At 39.2% G+C, this 22,803-nt stretch overlaps 3 protein-coding genes across 3 annotated transcripts; 2 read left to right on the plus strand and 1 right to left on the minus strand.

Moving 5' to 3' along the window:
* Nucleotides 1-285: 285 nt before the first annotated feature.
* On the plus strand, nt 286-11,504 carry LOC103703131 (transcription factor E2FB-like). Its single transcript, XM_039130733.1, has 16 exons — nt 286-775; nt 6,389-6,581; nt 6,811-6,870; nt 7,047-7,132; nt 7,205-7,293; nt 7,412-7,466; nt 7,607-7,659; nt 7,739-7,789; nt 7,881-7,929; nt 8,061-8,126; nt 8,252-8,328; nt 8,504-8,735; nt 9,533-9,599; nt 9,683-10,922; nt 11,037-11,230; nt 11,399-11,504. The coding sequence occupies exons 1-14, from the start codon at nt 575-577 to the stop codon at nt 9,817-9,819; spliced, it is 1,416 nt and encodes a 471-aa protein (XP_038986661.1). The 5' UTR covers nt 286-574; the 3' UTR covers nt 9,820-10,922; nt 11,037-11,230; nt 11,399-11,504.
* Nucleotides 11,505-14,868: 3,364 nt separating this feature from the next.
* Nucleotides 14,869-15,889, plus strand: LOC103703129. Its single transcript, XM_008785874.4, has one exon. It carries the CDS (start codon nt 15,287-15,289, stop codon nt 15,731-15,733), a length of 447 nt encoding a protein of 148 aa, XP_008784096.1. The 5' UTR covers nt 14,869-15,286; the 3' UTR covers nt 15,734-15,889.
* On the minus strand, nt 15,848-20,949 carry LOC103703130 (putative HVA22-like protein g). Its single transcript, XM_008785875.4, has 7 exons — nt 20,695-20,949; nt 20,416-20,468; nt 20,195-20,305; nt 18,036-18,092; nt 17,893-17,956; nt 17,609-17,806; nt 15,848-16,187 (listed from the first exon to the last, which is right to left on the minus strand). Exons 2-7 carry the CDS (start codon nt 20,445-20,447, stop codon nt 15,981-15,983), a joined length of 669 nt encoding a protein of 222 aa, XP_008784097.1. The 5' UTR covers nt 20,448-20,468; nt 20,695-20,949; the 3' UTR covers nt 15,848-15,980.
* Nucleotides 20,950-22,803: the final 1,854 nt, after the last annotated feature.

The following is a 22,803-nucleotide window of genomic DNA, read 5'->3' on the forward strand; positions in this document are numbered from 1 at the left end:
ACGAATTTGAAGTTTTGATGGCTAATTCACACTTTTTAAACTTTTGGTATCCTAGTATAAATGGCTCAAATTTGGAGGGGTGTATATGTAATTTTTCTTTCACAGTTATAACAGCTAAGGGCCGTTATTTTAACTAACGAGCGTCGCTGACCGGTGACGTCAATACAAGTTTTTGCCCCTGTATAATAACCACAGGGGAGGATTTCTTGGCAATTTCTTATATTCTTCTTGTTTTATTTCTATATTTTCCTTTTTAATTTCACTCAACTCACGCCTTCCCTCCATATCTATCCGAAGTCCAGGCTATAATTTCCCTCGTTTTCTGCTCTCCGCTTTTTTAACCCTCCCTCTCCGCCCCAGATCCCAAATCCCCCAAGCCCTAGCCCCCGCGGCCCCTCTTGCCGGCGACCCCCCGCCGGCGGCCACCTCAACCCCTCGATCTTGGCCCCGATCCGCCACGCCCTCCGATCCCCTCCTTGAATCGGGGGTCTTTTTCTCGGCTTTCGCCTCCAGTACCAATCTGTGTACGTTTCGGCATCCGTTTCATCGGATTTCGTCTCCCGCGGTGGGCTCGATGTCTGGCGGCCGGGCAGCGGGGAACCGGTCGGCACAGCAGCAGGCCGGGCAGATCTTCCGGCCGCTGAAGCGCCACCCGCTGTTCCCCTCGGCGAAGCCGCCGTTCGTGGCACCCGATGAGTACCACCAGTTCTCCGCCGCTGACGGCTACCGGATCACCCCCGATGATGTCTCCGATGCCCTAGTTATTAAGACACCCGTGAGTTTCATGTGGAGGTTTGTTCATTTTGTTCTATGTTCGAGATGGAAACGATAAATCCACTGCTTGAGTGTTCTGATCGTGCTTTTAGTGCTCTTGATGCTATTCCCCCGTTCTGTTTCATCTAATACTAAAATTAGCTGTTTTCCTGATATATTTCTTGTTTTTCAGAAAATTAGAGTGGTCGAATTGGTGCAGAAGTGTTGTACTGTGCTGTATTGAGGTTTCTTGCTTTTATAGATCCGTGCTATTTTCTGTTGCTGCTGCAAATGGAGTTGGTTATTTGGGAACGTTAACCACTGAAGCTATAGATGTTACTCTTTATAGTTGTTGCATTGAAGCAGTAAATAGTTGATTTGATCATTTTGATTTTCTTCGTTCAGAGGTAAATTGCCATTTTTTGAGAGTATGGATGATAGCTGGAGCAATTAGTGTATGCTACTTGTGTTTTGAGGTGCTGTCGTAAAGCTTGAAGGTTAAGCTCGCATTGAAATCGGTGGAGCTTTCTGTAGAAAGTTTACGTGCTGCTTGATCTGAAATTCACTTCCAAGTTCTCTATTTATGATCGTTTTATGATATCTACATCTTTTGAAAGAACTGCAAATTTTGTAAATTATCTTAGAACGAATGTTTAAAGTATTAAGAGGGATGAGCATCGCTGTGGGTGATATACCGACAAGAACAGCTGTGATTCTATGCTCAATCAAACAACAATATCACATATTTCTGCCACTTTGCGAGGAGCATGTGCAAGAGAAAGCCTAAAGATCCCCCTAGATTTATCTAGAATTTTCTTGCATCTTGCGGATGTTGTATTAGTGCGTTTTTGATTTTATAAACTCAAACAGCTGTAAGGCTTTAATTAATCTGTGGATTCAATGCTGCATCAATTCATTATTTAGATGCAGAATGTGCTGATTTCTTTCTCTTTTTAAGTGGGAGTGAGACAGAGAGAGATGTATGTTGTCATTTTGTGACTGAACACTGGAAAATTGCTTGATTAGGTAGCAAAGTGGGGATCTTTTGGATAGTTGGCTTAGCAATAATTGTGTCTGGCAAATTGCCGAAGCTTGAAAGCCCAGCCAATCGAGGATGAAGTGATGGACATAAACATGTGGTTTTTTCATGTTAAATGATATACGCTTGATCGATTTTAAGAAGAGGAGCTTAGATAGTTTCAGAGAGTCTTAAGGATAATGGCTTAGTGTTGCATGGAAATTTTGGGAAAAGAACAAGTAAGTTTTCATTCATGAAGCATATGACTAGCTAAAAATGATTGCTTTGATCTTGAAAAGATGGAGCAAAACTCACTGGTTGTAGTTATGGCCTTTGCAATGAGTTACTCATTTTGATTTGATATGTTGCTCAAATACTTGCTACATTTAATCCTTTTCTTGTTTTGATCATCCGTGAATGCTTAAAGAGTTTAACTCATACCTAATCAATTTTAACTAGTGGTTAGTAGTTATCTACCGATGGTCAATTAGCATTATCAGAGTTTGCCAAAATTTGGTATCAGATTTCCATTCGGTCCTGTATACTTTTCCTACATCAAATATGATTCTAGTGTGGGGTCCCATCTGTTGAGGTAAATTCACCAGATGAATGCCTTTTGTTATACTGAAATTTTTGTCATGAATATGATGTCCAATCATGACAAGCACCTACTTCTCTCTTTCCATCTTCTCCATCTTTTCCCTTTGCCTCTATTTAGTGCCTTCTTCTTAGCAATTGTTCCCAATAACACCTCTCTCCTGCTTCCACTCTCAACTCCATGCCCCTCTTGTTCTTTATTTACTACTTTTGGATTGCAATGCTCACTGTGCTGATTATCTGAAATCTTCTTTTGTATCATGTTTGACATGGTGGAACATGCAAGCACCAAAGTACATTTTACAGTATTGGCATATTGTGGTATTTTGTTATCTTATGCTGTGGCTATATCTGATCCTCTGCGCCACTGATTTCATGCAGAAGTTTATAGATGGTCAAACTAGAAGCATAATGGGTGGATTTAACACTAATAAATGGAGTAATTCTGAACAGGAAAAACTTAAAGGTCAAAATGTTTTTGAGGAAAAGCTTGGATTAACATGTGGATAATGGGAAAGATAAGAAAAAGGTTAGCACAAAAGGTAAGAAAATTTAAGAGAGAAAGGGAACACAAAGGCTGTTGATAAGGGAACTATTTATTATACCAGCCCTTTTTGTCAAAGTGCAACAGAGAGGCAAAAGACATAGTAGATGACTGGTACGTGCTCGAAATGGAGAGATGGTGGAATGGAAGAGAGTGCAAAAAGAAATATAAGGCAACTGAAATCACTGTTTGTTGTCAAAATTGCATGGTAGCCAACCAGGCTTGGGGTGATGACTTCCATATGTTATGGAGGAGAATGGGAGAAGATTCTATGCAGAATGGAGAATAAAGATCAACCCTGTGTCCCTATTGTTGAATTGGTGCATCAATGGACATCACTCTGATTGAAGTTAGGGACTGGTTTCATTTGTGTTGAACAGCTGAATGTACATTCTTTCTATTTGTTCACTGTTTTGGTTGTTTACTGTTTTTATGGTTTCATTGCTTAAGTTGATAGCTTAAATTTCTTGTGCATCAACAACTCTTGCATTAGTTATCATGCTTGCCGCCTCCGCGTGCTCTATCATGTAGCAAATGTAAAACAAAAGTTGATAGTTGCACTGTTGTTGCCTAATTCTTTTATTGTATCCATTTATCATATCATGTGGGCATGTCATTCTTTGTTTGTGTAATTTGGGATCCCATCATACCTGACTGGTTTAGCCTACTGCTAGTGCTTCCAACCATTGATGTGTTGATGTCAAAACCAAGATTGATATTTGAGTCATTACATACAAAGTTATCTGGTGACACTTGATTTGGACCTGCCTTCAAAACTGAAGTTCTTATTTGTCTGATTTGGAGCTGACTCAAGTCAACTTAACAAAGTGCTCATCCCAAACTAGTTGGGGTCTGCTGCATGAATCTTTTTTTCTCCATTCCACTTGGTTTAGTACTGATGTTGATATGCCAAGTTCTTTCTTGCTACTTCATACTATGTGATTTTCAGTCTACCTTTGCCCGTCTTTCCTTCTTCATGTTTCGAATCACTCCTTTATATTGATACATCCCTCAGTCTACCATATGATTTGGAGCTAACAATGAAGTTCAAAATATCAATTATATATTATCTCCGGAAATTACAGGCTTTGCTTTTCATGTATTGGAAAAGAATGTATTATATCAATTTTTTAATGCCCCAAATCTCTTTTCAGTGTATCTTTGTGATTTTTAGCACTTTCTCTATTCAACTATCTATGGTTTGGAAATAAGAATAAAAAGACATTTTCAACCCATCCACCCAGAATTTGAAATATTGTGATTTGATTTGCATCTTTTATGAAAAATTCTCATATATCTTCTATGCTAGATTTGATGTTGGAAAGCACCCTCAACTCCCAAAATTTTGTTGATATGGTTTCTGGGAATAATGTAACTTAGTTGTCTTAGTACCACCACCCTCTTCCATGATTCTATGATATAGTTTATGAATTTAATGTGACATAAAGTGGTGCAATACTGTAAATTAGTTTTGTTCTTATAAAATTGATACGGTATTTCTTTCAATAACTTCTCATTTTCTTACTTTAGGATCTTATCGAATAAGCTAGTTAACTAGGTCCTCACCTTTGAATCTTCATCAAAATTCTTTCATATCATCATCCTTTGAGCTTTCTCAACTTATATTGTTTAGAGTGCTGCCCTTATGTGTTTTCCTAGAGTTATGAATTTCGATAATTTTGCAGACATATTCCATCTTTCCTTGTTAATTTTCACACCCCTACTTTAGCTGACTTCTAGATATGTTAGCCCAACCAGTGGATAACCATCATAAATGGGTATAGTTAACCTTACTAATCTTTTTTCTCCCTTGGTTTTTAATACATCTTTCCAGGCCTTTTACATTATTTATTCTTTTTTTCATTCAATGAAGATCAGCAACTTTTATTACCTTTTGAATCTTGATATGAAGTCCACAATTTTTTCTTAAAAATGCTTTTGTGTAATCCACATACCAATTTTACTATTTTGTCATTTAAATACATTTATAGCAATATTAGATGCTTCATGTCATTTTCTACTATTTTATGCTTGTCATCTTTGGAGTTCGTGCTGTGGGCAGCATTTTTTCCTCCCCTAAGTTGCAAAATCTTTTTGGCGTAAATAGGTTCTCATCCCCTTTCATAATTATCTTGTTTATTTTTATAGCATTATGCAAATGAGCTGTTGATGTGGGCTTGTGGATGCAAGGCATTGCGTATTTTGGTAAAGCCTCTTTTGCTTAACAAAATGAAAAGGAGACTTGGTTGATCTGGCCCACTTCAACATATCAATCCTTGGGCCTTCACTTTTATGAATGATCACATTGCATAAATTGATAATATAAGCAATATTATGGTAATTTGTTAACAATGCGTTATGTCACCATCTCCTCATAATATACCACCATATCTTTAACATTCATTATATTTCCAAGACCTTTCTTTACTTTGATTGAATCCCTTTTTGTCGAGTTTCATGAACACATAGCTCGCCATGCCCAATTATTTGGGGTTGGCTTCAGGGATCCTTATTGGCCAAATATTCCTATTTAGAACCATCTCGAGTGTTATTCCAAGCTTCTCCATATCTTTCCTCTTAACCTCCATCCATGTTTTCTTAGATCTTCCTCTCCTCTTACGATCTTCAATACAAATTAAAATACCCCTCCTTATTGGAGCCTCTTCAGATCTTCATTGAACATGTCAATACCATCTAATCCCCATAAATACATAGATATGATGAAGAAAAGAGGGATTTGCAATTGTACAATTTGCATATCACCTTCTAGGAAGATTATAAGAATGTTCAGAACAACACAGTCCTACGCCTTAGTGTAATTTATATGGGAAGCTGAAAATGATGTTTTCATGAAAGGTAGTTGTTCAATTTGATATTGGAACTTTGAAGAAATTGGTCAGAGGCACTTAAACTTTTGACAATATTATGGGGTTTGTAGTTCTAGTTTAAAGTTACCACCTAAAAGCACTACAAAATCAAATTTAGATAATATTTTTTTTCAGAAAAGTTCTGAATATTTTGTACATAAAGAGATTGAATAAATGATAGCTTGAACCTCCTGCAACATGAAAAATTGGGTTTTTTTTGGGGCCAGTGAGAGTGCCAACTCCAGAAAAGAAGATCTGGCTCTTTTATAGGGTCTGCAAGATGACTTTGAGAGCTGGTGACCTGAATCTCAATGTGTACAGGTGTGTTGCAAGCTTGTGTTTCAATGCCAATCCAATACTCTGGAAAGTTTATTTGACTTTTTGATTATTTTATTGTCTGAAAGTTTATACTCCCTAAATACGTGTGACATCCTAATGCTGCAGTGGGTCCTTAGCATTTTGTTTTTTGAGAAAATCTAAGCATATCTTAAGTTGGTTCAAGCTTGTGTTTTCTTTATTAATGCAGTTCTTTAATCTGTTCTCTGAATAATACATATTTATTATGATGTTGTTGATTATATTTCAATGATAATGGTATTCCATATGTAGTTGAAGAGAAAGACTGAACAAGAAGACAATGAAGCTGCTGAATCAAGTGAGTGGACAACCAGCCCTGGATACGCTGAGGCTGCTACCAGTTCTCTCCTTACACCAGTATCAGGAAAAGGAGGTAGGAACTATGGCAGGTCCAAGGTTGCAAACTACAATAAATCTGGACCTCTGACACCCTTGTCAAATGCTGGTGAGTTATCTTCTCTTTCCAATCTTGTTATTATTATACGTTTGCACCTAACCCTTGAATAAAGATTCACTAATTCCCTTACGAGTACAATTACATATATATTTTGATGGACTGCATTAGTTATTACACCACTCCTTAACCGAACCTATGAAGCTTTATGATGATAAGTTTTGTTTTAGGAAGCTTTATATTTAATCAAGTATCATTAATTCATTATAAGTTCTTGCAGCTTCTCCATCCAGCAATCCTCTCACTCCAGTTGGTACTTGCCGTTATGACAGCTCTCTAGGTGATTGAAGTGGTTGTTAATCTGAAGCTTTATTTTTTTATATATGAAAAACTTGATAGACAGGGTCTCTATAAATTACAAACTTTCAAGAGTTCAGCAGTTAAAGCTGAAGAAAAATTGATTTTGGGTTTCACTTGCTTGTGCCACTGACAATTTTGTCCCATTATCTTTTCTAGGACTCTTAACAAAAAAGTTTATCAATTTACTTAAGCATGCACAGGATGGCATCCTTGATCTGAATAAAGCTGCAGAAACACTGGAGGTGAGCTGATAAACACTCATTTGATTCTCTCTCCTTTTTATGTAGGCTTAAGGAGATGTTTCTGATATATAGGTCCAAAAGAGAAGGATATATGACATCACAAATGTCCTTGAAGGGATTGGACTGATAGAAAAGAAACTTAAGAACAGAATCCGTTGGAAGTAATTAACCTTTTCTATTTTTGCATCTTTACATGTATTTTCCTCTATACCTATCTTATAAATTGATAGACATCCAAGAACTCAGAATATGTTAATTTGATAAGAAAATATTTGACAGGGGACTAGATGACTCGAGGCCAGGAGAGCTTGATGATGATGTTTCAAGTTTACAGGTATCATGCATGGATGGATTTTCATGCTAACAACAAAAACCATGATCTATAGTGTGCACATGTTTATTCCATTGAGCCATTAGTATAATATCAATAATATATAACTTAATATGAATTCTTCTTTCTTTCCTTCTGTTCAGGCAGAAGTTCAAAATCTTACCTTGCAGGAGCGCAGCGTAGAAGATCATATAAAGTCGGTTGCTGGTCAAACTGCCACATTATAATTATAAATAGCTTTTACCATTTCTCTGATGATTTTGCATTGTGTACAGTGAAATGCGAGAAAAACTAAGAGTGCTTACTGAAGATGAAAATAATCAAAAGTAAATGTCATCCTATATTCAGTTGCACATGGTAAGCACGTTAGTTTTCCATATATCTGACAGTCAATTTTATCATTATCTATGTCTTCAGGTGGCTTTACGTGACCGAAGCTGACATCAAAGGCCTGCCCTGCTTTCAGGTTTGTTAACTGGCTTGTAGAAAGTAATCTTGTGTTCTTTGAACTGTCAGTGACTTGAACATTAGCAGTAGCTGTTAGTTGCTCATAGAAGCCAAAAAGTAATCATTAATGTCTTCTTTCTTTATATGCAGAATGATACCTTGATAGCAATTAAAGCCCCGTATGGTACTACCCTGGAAGTTCCAGATCCTGATGAGGTGAGATTAGACAAGGACAGGAGAGAAGTTTCATTTACATGTCATACTTGAGAGAAGTTTCATTTACACGTCATACTTTCTTATGCATTTGTATAGCTCATATATTTTGCTCCCTCTGCATGCAGGCTGGTGAATATCCCCATAGGAGATACAGAATTGTGCTAAGAAGTTCGATGGGTCCCATTGATGTTTACCTTGTTAGGTAATGTTCTCCTTCCAAATTATATTTCAGGATGCTTGACCTTGTTTAATCCGACATGCAAAGTTTCTGACCACCCCACTCAAAAATGTAGAAGAATCCTGAAATTCAAAGTTGTTCTTGGTATATATTGTATCATAGGTTTCTGAGTTCTTTCTTTCTTTTCCAACGCACATAGTCAATATGAGGAGAAGTTTGAGGAGATGAGTGGTGTTGAGACACCCCAAAGGCTCCCACCTGCATCAAATTCGGGTTCAGCTGAGAACTCCACAGTGGAAGTGGTTACAGAAGAGGGCAGGGGGAAGGAAATGGCGCCTAATGTTCCAGACTGTCAGAGGATGGACTCAGATCCAAATGCATCACATGATTTTGTTGGAGGGATGATGAAGATTGTTCCTTCAGATGTTGATGTAAGTGCATTCCTCTTAGATTTTAGTGATGGTCTTAGTAATCATGCAGAGAAGGAAAAGAGAGACAGGATCCATTACTATGTCATAACAATGCATAAATAAATTACAATAATAAACCTAAACAAGTCCATTTTAGGATTGGCTTTTTATGGATCCTATGCCATCAATCATCATCTGCTCTTAGGCCAAAATCCTGAGATCGAAATTTCTTACTACACGTGGTTTGAGTTAATGGAGACTACTCTGGCCTTGATAGCATGCATCCAGTTATGATCGACTCCATTATTTCAGATATCTTGTCAACTAAAATTCTTAATTAAACAAAATGATTGATTATCTAGTTTGTGAATTCTTTTTTTTCGGATTTCCTGATTTTTGATGTTCAGCTTATTAATTACTAATATTGCAATGATGTAAATGATTTTCATATCTTATACTGGGTCCTCTGAGTATTATGATGGAAATGAAAATTTCATGGATACAGTAGAACAAAAAACTTATTAGCTGCAGCTGCTTTGAGAATGTTTGACTTGGATAGGACGTTTTCTATAGGAGGAAGTGACTTTGGTCCATTATCTTCTTGATCCTTAAAAGTGTTCAAAGGAAAAACAGAAAAAGCACCCCAAGGAACTGTTCTGTTTGATATTGCTTTTAGAGGCTGATTATCATCACTAATCAATATCTCCTTTTTGTGTCATCATCTTCAATGATGTGGTTGGAATGATATGGTACCTCAAGATATTTTTAAAAGACTATACTGAATGTGTCGATTCTGAGAACTCTATTTCATTCTGCAGACTGATGCTGACTATTGGCTTCTATCAGATGCTGGAGTTAGTATTACAGATATGTGGAAGACAGCTCGTATCCTTTGCTGCTTGTCATATGTTCCTCTTTTCTTTGTTTATCCCAGTTCCAACATCTTAGCTCCTTAACTCCAACCACAGCTGAAGTCCAATGGGATGCAATGGGCAGATTCAATCCAGAGGATTTCATTGCAAGCAACGCTAGCACTCCTCGGCCAGAAACTCCACCATCTGGTGTTATCGATGTCCCTTCCGGTACAAATTCCACTCAGCGATGAATATGAGATTGAGGAAGGATTCAGGAACTCAGGTCGGTACCTTTCTCCTCTGATGCAATCATGTTCATCAAGGTCTATGTCACTGGACTGACCTTCGAGATGGGAATAATCAATATTCTGGGTGGGAACCTGTTGTTTAACGGAAGATGCTTTTGCAAGAGAAAGCTGTCAGTGGCCTTAAAAAGAACAGCTACGGTCCATATGTACAGTTGAGTAACATGTCTTGTTACATAGTGCTGGCATGAATCATAATCTTCCCTTTTCTAAAGCCTTTTTGCATGCCCCGACACTTCAACCAGTCTCGTAGCAAAAGGTATACATGAGGCAGCCATCAGAACTATGTTTAACTTCTCTCATTCATGCTGTTTATCACATTGTATACATATACAAGATGCAATGGCACTTTTTATGGTACATTAATCTTCTCAAGGGTAAGCATGATGAATGACTGATTGACCATATCACTCAAACTGCTGAAGATGGTTGCATATAATGATACTTTCAGAGATTCATGCTTTCTGGACACCTCGACTGTTTGCAGAAGGGCTATCATATTTTCTTTTTTAATTGCTATCAGGGTCCTGTCTGATTTCTGATTTCATTTGATCTGCTGTATGACTCTACAGAAATGCAAATCACTGCAATTTTTGGGGCTTGCTTTGATGAACTTAAAGTCACCATTAACGAAGCTAATGTTTCATTCTAGTAGGCATGAGGCTACAGCTAAATCTACAGGTACCCGTCCATCGAAACACGAGCGACGAATGAGTACAAGGAAAAACAAGAACTACTTCGTTGCGTTCAGGAGTCACTTGTCCGTCTTGGCTCTCGTGTTTCCGATCCAACCGGCTACGATTATGGTGCGCGCAACGGTCGGAGGTAACCTAATCGGTGACGCCGCCCTGTGCGCTACGCAAGCCAATGCGCATGTTCCCACCGTCCCGCCGCTCCCACCCGTTGGACCTTTAAACTTTGAGAAGAAATTGAGTGCCTTTCTCGTGTTCTGTCTGGAAGTTTAATACCAACGATTCTAGCACGAGGAGGTGGTAAAGGGAGAGAAATGAGAGGGAGATGGAGCTGGCCAAATAAGCCCTCCATACTTGGTCAGTAGTTCCTTTGCCTTATCCACTTTAGATTTCTCCAAGTTGGCACGCTCAGCTGATTGCTTTCAATGTTTGAAAAAGTTAAAGTTGGCCGCCTCCTGTTTGGTTTCTTAGAGCGCGTGGATCCTGAGCCCACTGTGACCGCGTCGAACGGTGGAGGGGGACTTGAGATGGCGGTAACGGTAGAGAAGGCCGTGGCTTTTCGTGGGAAGGAGCGTGGATGATAGCTGGAGCTCTGCGGCCTTGGCTCCACCACTAGCTGGAACCCCACAGGGACTCCTTAGAAATGAGCACGGAGAAAGAGATAGGTTAGGTGGCTGCGTATGTAGCTAGTCATTCCGGAGGCACTTTGTGGACTGTAGATGGGGAGCTGCCTTTGGCACTCCGAGGTATCCTATTTTTTGACTTTATTGGGTGTATCCGTACCCGTCGGGTATGATCCATCCGCATTAGCAAAAAAAAAAAAAAAGAGATAGGTTAGGGCTTCTATTGGCCCATATTGATCATCATGGGCCTCCAATTACTTCAACTGTGGTTTTTATTGGCTCGTTTTGCGTTCCGATGGATGTGAACTGTTGAACCTGTGTTGATTCAGACATGTGGAATCTGATCATCTGGACTTTCAGAGCATGATTTAGTTGATATACGGCTAGGAATTTGTGCTGATAATTGTTGGGCAGGAATTAAGGCCGGCCCAGCTTTGGGCTGCTCGGGCCATGATGAATGATGTGGCTTTACGATATTGGAGGGTGGGAGAAGAGACCAGTAGCACATTGGAGTCAAAGCACGCCCGCTAGAAAGGCAGAGGGATTTGATATATTTGGAATAAAGCCCTCCTCCCTCTATAGTGGGGACCAGCATAATATGTTGCGCAACCTGACTTATTTGGACCGAGTCAATTTATGGGTCTCAACGATGTTTGATGCAACATACAAGACCAACTCAATTATACTTAGCCATAAGCCTGATCACAAGTGGCTAGAATCATCAAACATTCTCTAATGAAATTGACATCTGCACTAGACGAGCTAAGATATCTCAAGTAAAAAGGAAAAACCAATCAAGTCTGCGTTTGATATACAACAAGAACCCAAATTATCTGATTTTTTTTGCCACATAAGAGAATATATCTAAGAAAATAAGAAAACAAAATGTCCCGAAACACACTAAGTACACGGAATGATCGGCCACATAAGAGGCCATCTAGTAAATATGCTTTGCCCCAAAGGAGATACAACCTCTCGCCAAGTACCAGATATCCTAAATTAAAGGATGCGACCATGCCCCCCTAGCTCGACGCTTAATCTAGCCAATCACTGTTGCTGAGTCACCCTCCATCATGATGGCGTTAGCCCTCAAGGTGTGTTGCACATGGCTGAGGCCGGCCCAGACGACGCTCAGTTCCACTCCACGTACCGAGCAGGTGAAAATCTGGCACCCACCAATAGCAATCAGTCGGGATTCTGAGTCTCTGATGACTAAGCATGTTCCTCCCCTTCTACCACCATCCAACACACATTCGTCGAACTTCACCTCGAGAAAACTCAGGGATAGGGACTTCCATGTGTTAAAAATTGTCTAATATGCTATAGAAGCAAAGGTAGAGTCCCAAGTGCCCTAAGCTATCAAGAGCTCTCCCAAAGGACAGAGATGGGTCATCTCCGATGCCTGTACTCGAGCTCTCTCCAGTACTCTCCTTGGTGGCTGGCATCTCTTCTAAAAAATTCAGAAATTTCTGGCCATTCAAATATGGTATGCAACATCAGTCTCCAAAATGCTCCCCGACTTGAGATATGGTCTATCTAGCTGACTCCTCAAATACTGGAGGAAGGAGTCCTCAGGGGTTGCCGAATGGAGCACCTCTACAAGGATGTCTATCAACCCCCACACTTGCTCTGCTCTTTCATACTAGAAAAGGACATGATCAACAAACTCCTCCACATCGCAACAAAGATAGGTCGAGGGATGCTCAACCCATGTCTACTCAGGATGGCTTCGATCGGCACCCCAAGCTACCTTCTAAAGAAACAAAGCAACCTTAGGTGAATTCTTAGCCTTCAGACCGAGGCATAGTCATGACTTTAAGTCAACTCTCCTCCGAAGAAGCCATAGAGATCCTAGCTCTAATTCTCGAGCAGCAAGTGGATCTCTAAATCCGCATAACCTGCAGCTCGGTTTAGATTACACCATCTCTGCCAAGTGCTCCTCAAGCGGCTGGCCTGGCAAGTGTACTCAATCCCTTGTGGCCCGAGTTTGCTAGGCTCAACCATGGTAATCTTTTTTCGCTGAATTGTTTGTCTCCACTTATATCCACGGTCCCAACATGCTCAGAATCACTTGATCCTTTGGATCAGTTATCTATCCAACTATTTGGACCCAAGTTCTGGTGCCTTGGGTTTAGAAAACTTGCAAGATTCTTCGTCCTTAGTGGGAGTCTTCCTCGACATCCCACCCACTGCTCTTGATAGCAACTCGCCCTTTGGGTTCTCGCCCTTCTCACCTCATCGTCCACGGTCAAGCCTGCCAGCTACTCCCAATCATATGTAAGCTGGAAACCCCATCCATCCACCAGTCAATATATACTCCATTTTATACCCCGGTTTCCAGGTAGACACGGAGTTTCAGTGCCCAAATAAAAGTAGATTCCATTCAAATCTGAATATGACGAGTGCGACGCACATCAAATTAATGGTTGGTGAGGATTATTCACCGCGTGGTGCATGGGGTGGCAGTAAGACATTTGATTAAGGCCACAGAAAAACATGCAGTTGTGGCAACTCATTACTTAAACATCGTTAGTTCAAAAAAAAAAAAAAAAAACTCAATCTCTCAACCATTTTTGTTTAAAAGACAGTAATAATATGGATATTCCAGATCTTTACTCATCTTTTTATTTTGATAAATCGATTTGTGTACATGCGCACACAACTTTATAGGTTATTCCATTCTAATAATGCAGGATTTACAGGCAATTCCAAATTTACTCAGCTGGATATAAACTGAATCCATCAGATGTACTCTACTTTGGTTTTCAAGATCGAATGGTTGCTGTCTTTGATTCAACTAGAGTGATATCCCAACAATTATTATGTCGGTCACACATAAATTAATTATCGGAATCATTTTTCAAGATTCAATTACATTACCAATGCCAGATTTATATGCTACGCATATCTTAAAATATTTCAGTTTCATCTACCATCTTACAAAGTTAAAATCTCATGCCCACGTTACAGACATCCAGCCCTAAGTTTCTATCATAAAAAGACGATATATATATATATATATATATATATATATATATATATATATATATATATATATATATATATATATATATATATATATATATATATATATATATATATATATATATATATATATATATGCCTGATAAAGGGTGTATTGGACTTTTTACTCCTTTTTGGCTCCCAACAAGGATATAAAAGTTGCGAGAGAGGATTACTTGGTGCATACTGAGACTAATTATTTTTTGAATTTTTTGCATGGATACCTTTCTAAATATCGAATTTTGCATTAATATCCTTGCAAAATTGATATTTGGATGTATACCCTCGTCAAATATTGTTATTGTACAAATGCCCATAATATAACAGTTGTTCTAACGGTGTTAAGAAAAATTATATTTTATATTAATTAAAAATAAAATAAACTTTTAAAATTACGCTATTGTCCCTGTCTTCTTCCTCTATCAGGATTACAATCTATTTGCATGTCTACTCATTAAAGATATTTTATTTATTTTAATTTGAAACCGTTAATTTTTTAACATCGTTAGATAGCATGGGTACATATGCAAAAACAAAAATAAAAAAAAGGGTAGAACGACAAAATAAGTGTTTTACGAGGGTATACATGCAAATATCAATTTTGGAAGGGTATTCATGCAAAATCCAATATTTAGGAGGTATCCTGTAATAAAAAATCTTATTTTTGATCTTTTTAGTTGTATTTGTATTCAACATGTTTTAAATGTATTCGTACAAAACATCTGCTTCAAAAAAAAATAAAAAAAAAAATCCTTCGCACCTTAATTTCCAGGTCCAAAAACTCTATCCGATATTACTTCTCTGGATAGCTCCAAAGTCTATCCGATGTTGCACCCCCGAATCATCATCTACCATTACTGAATCCATCGGATGGTCATGATTGGCCGCGACATTTCAGTTACAATATTCCCCAAATCTTAATTCAATTATTTGCCTAATCTAGCTTAAAAGTCTCTACCGTTTCTCAAATCTATCTCGAATCTCTTTCCTCAGTATTAATACTTCCCTCTTGGCTCCCTCCATCTTCTCCTTTCTTTCCCCTCCCCAACTTTCTCTCTTTTTACCACGCTTCTCATGCCCCCATCGCCGGCGGGCGGCGACTACGAGCTCCGCCACTGGAGGGTGGTGGCGAAGCCCTCGCTCCGGCGGCGGGCCATCGCGATCCCGCCGCCGCTCGACCTCAACGGCGGTGGCGACCTTGAGCTGCATCACTGGAGGAGAGTGGACACCGGCTACACCAGCCTCCGCGACATCCTCGCCTCGTCCCCCTCCGCCTCCTGCGGCCTCCTCTCCCCCTCCCCCTCCTCCGCCGGCCCCGGCGAGATCCAGATCAGGAACCGGCTGGTGAAGCAGGCCGCCTACGCCTACCTCCAGCCCACTCCCTCCTCCTGGGAGTCCACCCCCCGCCGCCGCCGCGGCCCCCTCCGGCGGCTTCTTTCCGTCCTCTCCTGCGGCCTCGCCGGCTCCTGCTTCCACTTTGTCGACCTCTTCCTCCAATCCATCCGGCGATCTCGTCGTTGACGTTGACCTTGACGGCGTCTCCCTAACGGCGGCACGAGTTCCACATTTCTTTCTCTTTCTTTTTTTCTTTTTCCCCTTATCCTTTTAATTAACTTTTTGTACATAGCACGGATAGGAACAAAGAAACAATGCTGACTGATTGGGATTTGATTTTTTTTATAAAATAAAAAAAAATTCCAAAAAAAAAGAGTGCTAATCCCACCCACCACTATTCTATTTCCACCTCAATATATTTTCTATGTATATTTTATTGGCGGTGTCGGGATCTCCGGAATTTGGCACGTGCGGCGCGGAGGGACTCGGTGACGGCGGCGTCTTCTTCCAATTCCTCGGCGGTGAGCCCGACGCCGTTCGGATTGCCGCGGACGCTTATTTCCGGCGCCGGAGCCTGCTGGGCCGATCGTAAAATTGCAATGGGGTTCGATGGGCCGGACGATCCTGACCGTCTGTTGCTCTGCACGATCGAAGCAGCGGTATTAAACTATTAATGGACGTTTGAATTTGGAGACCTAGTGGAAGACTAGTTTTGCGTGTGTGTGTGTGTGTATTGTGCGGATGGTTGGTTGTGTTTAATTTCTCAAGAGTGGTGGTCCAGAAAAAAAATGGTCCAATCTCTAAATTTGGCTCAGTAGCTAACTCTACTGTAACAAGTCAGTATCCATGGAATAAAATCCACACTCTAGAGTCATGTTCATGGCTGAGAATCGGCACAGCCTTGCATCCATTGGAAAAGAACATCCAGGCAAGGCATGGCCACATGCAGGGACCATAGAGAAATTATTGTCTTCACTAGGTGCACACAGCCAATCACAGTCGCTGGTCCCTATAGTGGTGTATCAAGATGCACGCTTGATGAATGAGATCCACAGGAACCGATCACTGTTATTGGTTGTGTGCACGTAGTGCACTCAATGCAGGCAATAGTTTCTTTAGACCTTGTGGTAGAAAAATAACAAAAAAAAATCAAGTAAATTATTCTTTAGCTTGGTTGTTTGAGTTCTAATTTAAAATATAACAAGGAATAATTACTTAATAGCTGCGATAAGGAGTTCGTGAATATCTTCCCTCTGTAATACCACCTATAAATTTTGAAATTCAGTAGGATCATAGAGACCAAGCCTGTGTGTGTGTGTGTATATATATATATATATATATATATATATATATATAGAGAGAGAGAGAGAGAGAGAGAGAGAGAGAGAGAGAGAGAGAGAGAGAGGAGACCAATTCTTCATCCATAGGATTCCTAAAGGTCCTGATCAAAGTCAAATTTAATTTAAACTAAAATATTTCCTTTTCAAATGATATCAACTTTTAATAGATATAAATTAGAAGATGTGTTAATTACTCCATGGGTCCATGGAGAAATGTCATCATGCACAGGATTCCAAGTGTAAGAATCCAACTATAGAACGGAGTCTATCCAAAGTGCATATTTTAAAACAAAGCAATGATAGGGGTGGGCATTTCAATCACATAAAAAAATCTCATGCCATGCGGCACAAGTGGATTGGTGTGCTCCATCATATTTTCTTTCCAATTCTATATTATTCATTACATTTAGAAATGTTCATGATTACAAACCTATTAAGTTTTTTAAGTTGATACTTCTGAAATTGGTCAGCCAATAGGGTGGCCAAATGGTCATTTTCAATCATATTCGGCCACTCTCAATCATTTACAGCTTGTTTGGGGTTTCGTCTCTTCCAACTTCAGAAGAAATCAGTCATTAAAATCAAATACAGCATAATTTAACCATCAAGATTAATTTGGTACGATATATGATTAGAACCATTCTTAACTTGGGTCTGAGTATCCTACAAAAAACAAAAAAAAATATGGATTTATATTGTAATTTTAGAAATTATCAATTACCTGTGTTCTGGATGCCCCCGTGACCATATAGTTGAGAGTTTCTAGAAACAAAGCAGTTCCTTTATCCGTGAAGTTCTTCATGTAGAATACAAGCAATTCTCCAGATTTTGCCCTCAAATGCCTTAATCTCTGTTCAATATTAGGTTCATATTGCATGACAATTGGCCGCAGGAAGGCATCGTACACAAGATCGGATCCCTGAATGCAGTTGAAATTTATGTTACGAACATCACGAACATGTCGCATCATCAAATACGATGAATTAGGATAGTTTCTTTGATTACCTTTGTTTTTGGATACCATAAGTAGACGAAGAAAGCTAGCTTAGCTTCTCCATACATAGGCAACCTTCATGGATTAGCAACAAGCAATATCAGAATAACTTAAATGAGAAAGTGAACCCTTTAACCAATTGAATTATCATTACCATGAAACGAAAGGTCCCCCAAATTTCTCAATGATTGTCACTATTGCAACTATGACCCTGCAATTTTAAGTTGTGGTCAGCATGAATCATCTTATTTAGATGTTTCTATAAGCTAATACAATCAATCAGAATTTGAGGCAATTATCGCAGCTTGAATGGTACAATTAGAAGGAAAAATAGTGATGATTTTAGGAAATCATAGATTGACAACATATACATATTGAATGTGAGAAAATTACAATCAAGTGGGAAAAAGAAAAAGGTAGTACTTGCTCAGGAAATAATAGGATAAAAAGGAAACATTGAATGACAAAAACCTAAATAATTTATAGGCAAAGTTTGTCATGATTTCCATCCCTTCACCGAGCAATATTTGATTCTATAGGTACCCTAGTTCCCCTTCAATTAGTAATAGCATTATGATTGCAGCTTGGGTTTGGCCTTAACCGCTTATGGATAAGGCTGGGTTCAATTTATCTTGGGTATGGGCTCAAACATCTCAGCCCAACTTTAAGTGAGCTCGGGATAAGGTTGACTTTTAATCTAACTTGAACACCCTAACCCAAATCAGACCTAACTTGACCTAACTTGACAACATGGCACGACCAAGAATATAAACAAATAATTTATATTCATGTTTTATATATATTATTTATTTCTTTATATGATTACATTTTTAAGCTTGTTAAATTATGTGTAAATTATCATTGAAATTTTTCTGTGAAAGATTAAGCCCTCGATTCAATAAGTATTAACCCAATAAAAATGTCCCAAACCTTTTTTGTATCTTAAATTTCTTATTCAAGCCGATTTAATCTAATTAATATGGCACAACTTGACTCAACCATCTAATCTAACCCAAATTAAGCTCAAGATGGCATTAGGTGGGTCTAGGTTAGAGAAATCCCAAGAAGACCAGGTTAGACTGGATTGGGGTTAAAAAATTTAAAGTTTGTGTCGGGTTAGGGTTTGCCCTCATCCCAATCCAACCTTCCCGGTTTGCTGCCCTAAATGGTATTGACACATTGTGCACACAGAATATGAAGCAGAAGCATGGTCTAAAATCTTCCAAAATCATTTAGTTTTTTTATCTGATTGAATTGGTCTTATGAGTGATGGAAACATGCTTAACTTTTACTTTTAGCAAACAATTGTTAGCTCATTTGGTTAGCATCCCTAGGAGATGTTCAAGATTCAAACCCTGATGGTAGCATATTACCATCATATTGCTTAAAAAATGTTTAATTTTAAATGATATACAAATCATGAAAGGAATTAATATCTTCAGGGGAATAACCTATATGAGCCATTGAAGGTCTGTCAAAGAGCATTTGGCACAAAAAAACAACTGAACATGACTCTGATCAAGAGGGGGTTCCCTGCTGCCAATCAACTTCTTTGGTAAACTATCTACTACAACCTCACTGTCCTTTCCAAGGGAAACATTCCACCATATCTACAGTTGGTACCAGAAACCTAATAACAAGTCTCTTCAAAACGTTGACTTGAAGACAATTTTAACATTTATTGCACAACATTATAGACTTGGTCAATCACCCAGAATTGGTCTCATGCATGAACTTTTAATAGCATGCCAACCATAGAACGAATTAAGTAATCCTTTGATTGTTTTTTTTTTTAAATAGCGAAGTTTTGGAGCATTGACCCGGGCAATTCCTCCTAATGTTAGTGCACATGGAAGTTGATTCCAAATCCAATTCCTAGCAGACATTGGGGTTTGAAACTCTAGTTTTCTTGTTGCTTTTGATATCATTAGTTGTGTTATCAACAACAACAAAAAAAAAAAAAAAAAAGAAGAAAAAACAAGAAGAAGAAGAAGAAAATTTGATTGCCTTGTTTTGAACTTAAGCTTCCACATCTATTCAGCCAATTAAAATCATTAGAAATAACTAAATTCAAATAACTGCAGTTCCCGATGAGAATACATCATCTGCAAACAAAACAATGACCAGAACTGAAATTTCTCTAATCCTTCTTCTTGTTATTCCCTTCAAACTCAGGGATTCTAATGGCCTAATGTTGAATTCCGTTCAGCCAAGCGAAATCATTGCAAACAGCTTACTTCAATTAATCGGAGTTTGAGACAAGAATCCATTGCATACAGCTAGAAACAAAACAGAGATCAAGAAAGAACTCACCAGTACTGGCACCAGAACCGGAGCTGCTCGACCTTACGGTCACGGGACCGCTGGCTCTGCTCCAACGTCTTGAAGCATTCAAATGCTGGATATGCGTATCCAAACAACATCCTGCCAATATATTTGAAGCAAAATCTAAACATCTCAGATCAAAGAATCTACATTTAAATGACCCAGAAAAGTTCTTAAAAAAAAGAAATCCAAGAGAGAAGATGACTCACACAAGAACTGCGGTGGCGAGATCTCCCAACATGTTTCCAATTCCCACAAAGCCCTACAATTCCCAAGCCAGAGAAAACATTAAGAAACACAAACAAGAACTAAAGAAGAAAGAACCCCAAGAAACTCGGTTTTTATTATTTTGGATGAAATATGGTGGAATTGAGTAACTTTCACCATGATTTATTAAGAGGCAAGAAGATTACATAGCAAGTTACATGGATAGGGAGGAAACCAAGTTACGAAAGTTCAAACCTTGGATTAAACTAAAAAGATGTTACCTCTTAGCTCTGGGAGCACTTCCCTGCTTGGAATCCAAAGTATATCTTTCTTGTCCCGCGTCCAAGGAACAGAGAAAGAAGAGAATGTCTCCAAGACTTGGTGCCCAAGGAGACGATCGGATTTGAAACCACCTCTCTATCTATTCTTCCTCAAATGAATCTATAATGTTCTATAAATCCTCTTATATCCTCGCCGGGTCCTGGGGATCGCGTCACAGGAGAGGAGAGAAGGGGCGGTTGCTTCCGAGCGACGACTTCCCGCGGAATTTATTGCACGCATCGCATGGCGACCAAGAGAAGTAACGATTTCGTTTTGGAGTCGACCGTTAGTCCGAATTTACCATCGTGCCCATAATCATTTTTAAAGTTTCCTACATTCCGACCTAATCAAAAAAGGACAGTGAGGGTATTTCGTCATTTTGCCATGTTACCGTTAGAAACAGGATACTCTATTCCGGGTGGGATAACGGAACCCATGAGTTAGAACGATAATCGGGCGGTATCTCGGTCTAAAGGAGTCGGTATGGACCAAAGACCAGGCGTTGCGAAGGAGAGTAGTTAATTGGGGCAAGTTAGTTAAGCTTCTTCCAACGCACGCGAATAAAAAAAAAAGGACATGATGTTCTCTTCACGCAATAGGTGAACTCAGGGGTCTGCGACCGACTCGAGTCTTGGTGGTCTTGGGCATTGATTTGATTCGGTATGCATCGCTAGGGGTTCTATATACCGTCAGGTGCTGGTATGTGAAGTTGTTTGGTGGCTGTAACTGGTAGTTGCCAAATCTTTGACACTTCAATTTTTGAGTCTGAGGTGAGGACGGTATGGGCCGATCTAGATCATGCTCGGTGTGTGTTGCAGGCTAGAGCTGTACTGGTTTAGAGTGACTCGGCTATGGTTATTGGCTGGATCTAGAAAAGCGCCGACAGTATGAGTGGGTGTCATCACTTGCTTCGAGATATCCAGACCATGGCCTGTGGCGATGTGGCCTTGCAAGCTAAACAAATGTATGGAGGGGCCAACGGGGCTGCAGACTGGGCGGTCTCGTGTATAGCCAACCATTCCAGAGATATTCTTTGTATTGGGAACTTGTTGTATTTTGACTTTTTTTTGGATGTATCCGTATTAGAATTGTATAAATCATTCGTTTCAACAATAAAAAAAAAATTATTTGGTTAGGTTGCCATCTGACTAACGATTTTTATAATGATTTAGAGTTATCAAAAGCTATGAATTTTGTTTGTGTGGCAATCCAATCAGATGTACTCATTTACAATCACCCATAACCCCTGCTAATATTAGCCTATCTGCATGATGCTCCACCAGGATCACATACATTAGTCATCATACTTAAGCAAGTTCTTTTTTATAACAAACATTAAAGCAAGCAAAATGCTTAGTTTTCTTTTCCTCCCCTCCTGAGGAAAATATGAAAGCTTAGCCTTTCACAAGTCTTCGGTCTTTAAATATTCCGTGCATGAAGAATTTTGTGATCCACAGCGGTTTGATTCAAATGTCGAGGCTTTCCTCCACCAAGTTGAAGTTGAAAGCGCGTCGCGTTTGACTTGTTCATGATATCAAGCATGGCGTGCTCTTAAAAATGGTCAAGATGGAAGGTTTTTCTATAACCGAGTTAAAGCCCTGAACGTATCAGACCATGGGGGGGTATTGGAATTTTATTTATCAAGAAATAAAACACTAAGAAGAAAAAGAAGGAAGGTGCTTCTAGCCTATCAACAACCAGTCAAACTATAGAAACAAAAACACAGCCAGTTGACGTTGAACCGAAAGCAAGAGGATGATGGTCAATTATATGATTTCTGGAGGCTTTCTGACTTCTAGATTTTATTAAGAGTCCCATGGAAGAACAAAAAAGATTATGGAGATCATAGAAATTAAGCTGCAGAAGAAGTGAAGACAATTTATGTTCTAGAGCTGCCATCTTGGAAGATCATCATGGAGAGCAAGTAATAGGTTCGATCGATAACTAGGCAAGAAGCTAGTTTATCTATTCTTGTTCATGATGCAGTTGTCTTGACATGGCCTATGGAAATTGTGTCCTTGTATGAACCTCTGGCCTTTGTTTTGGAAGTTTCCCTGTGTGCCTGCAAA

This window comes from Phoenix dactylifera, chromosome 10 (genome assembly GCF_009389715.1).
Source record: "Phoenix dactylifera cultivar Barhee BC4 chromosome 10, palm_55x_up_171113_PBpolish2nd_filt_p, whole genome shotgun sequence".
Lineage (NCBI taxonomy): Eukaryota > Viridiplantae > Streptophyta > Magnoliopsida > Arecales > Arecaceae > Phoenix > Phoenix dactylifera.

What these genes read in the sequence shown, in the direction of transcription:
- LOC103703131 (XM_039130733.1), top strand. Translation starts at nt 575, where the DNA reads ATGTCTGGCGGCCGGGCAGCGGGGAACCGGTCGGCACAGCAGCAGGCC. An exon ending in CCCTAGTTATTAAGACACCC is followed by an intron (nt 776 to 6,388) that starts GTGAGTTTCATG and finishes TTCCATATGTAG; the next exon opens with TTGAAGAGAAAGACTGAACA. An exon ending in ATTGATGTTTACCTTGTTAG is followed by an intron (nt 8,329 to 8,503) that starts GTAATGTTCTCC and finishes CAACGCACATAG; the next exon opens with TCAATATGAGGAGAAGTTTG.
- LOC103703129 (XM_008785874.4), top strand. Translation starts at nt 15,287, where the DNA reads ATGCCCCCATCGCCGGCGGGCGGCGACTACGAGCTCCGCCACTGGAGG.
- LOC103703130 (XM_008785875.4), bottom strand. Translation starts at nt 20,447, where the DNA reads ATGTTGGGAGATCTCGCCACCGCAGTTCTTGT. An exon ending in CGGTTCTGGTGCCAGTACTG is followed by an intron (nt 18,093 to 20,194) that starts GTGAGTTCTTTC and finishes TTAAAATTGCAG; the next exon opens with GGTCATAGTTGCAATAGTGA. An exon ending in TATGGTATCCAAAAACAAAG is followed by an intron (nt 17,807 to 17,892) that starts GTAATCAAAGAA and finishes AACTGCATTCAG; the next exon opens with GGATCCGATCTTGTGTACGA.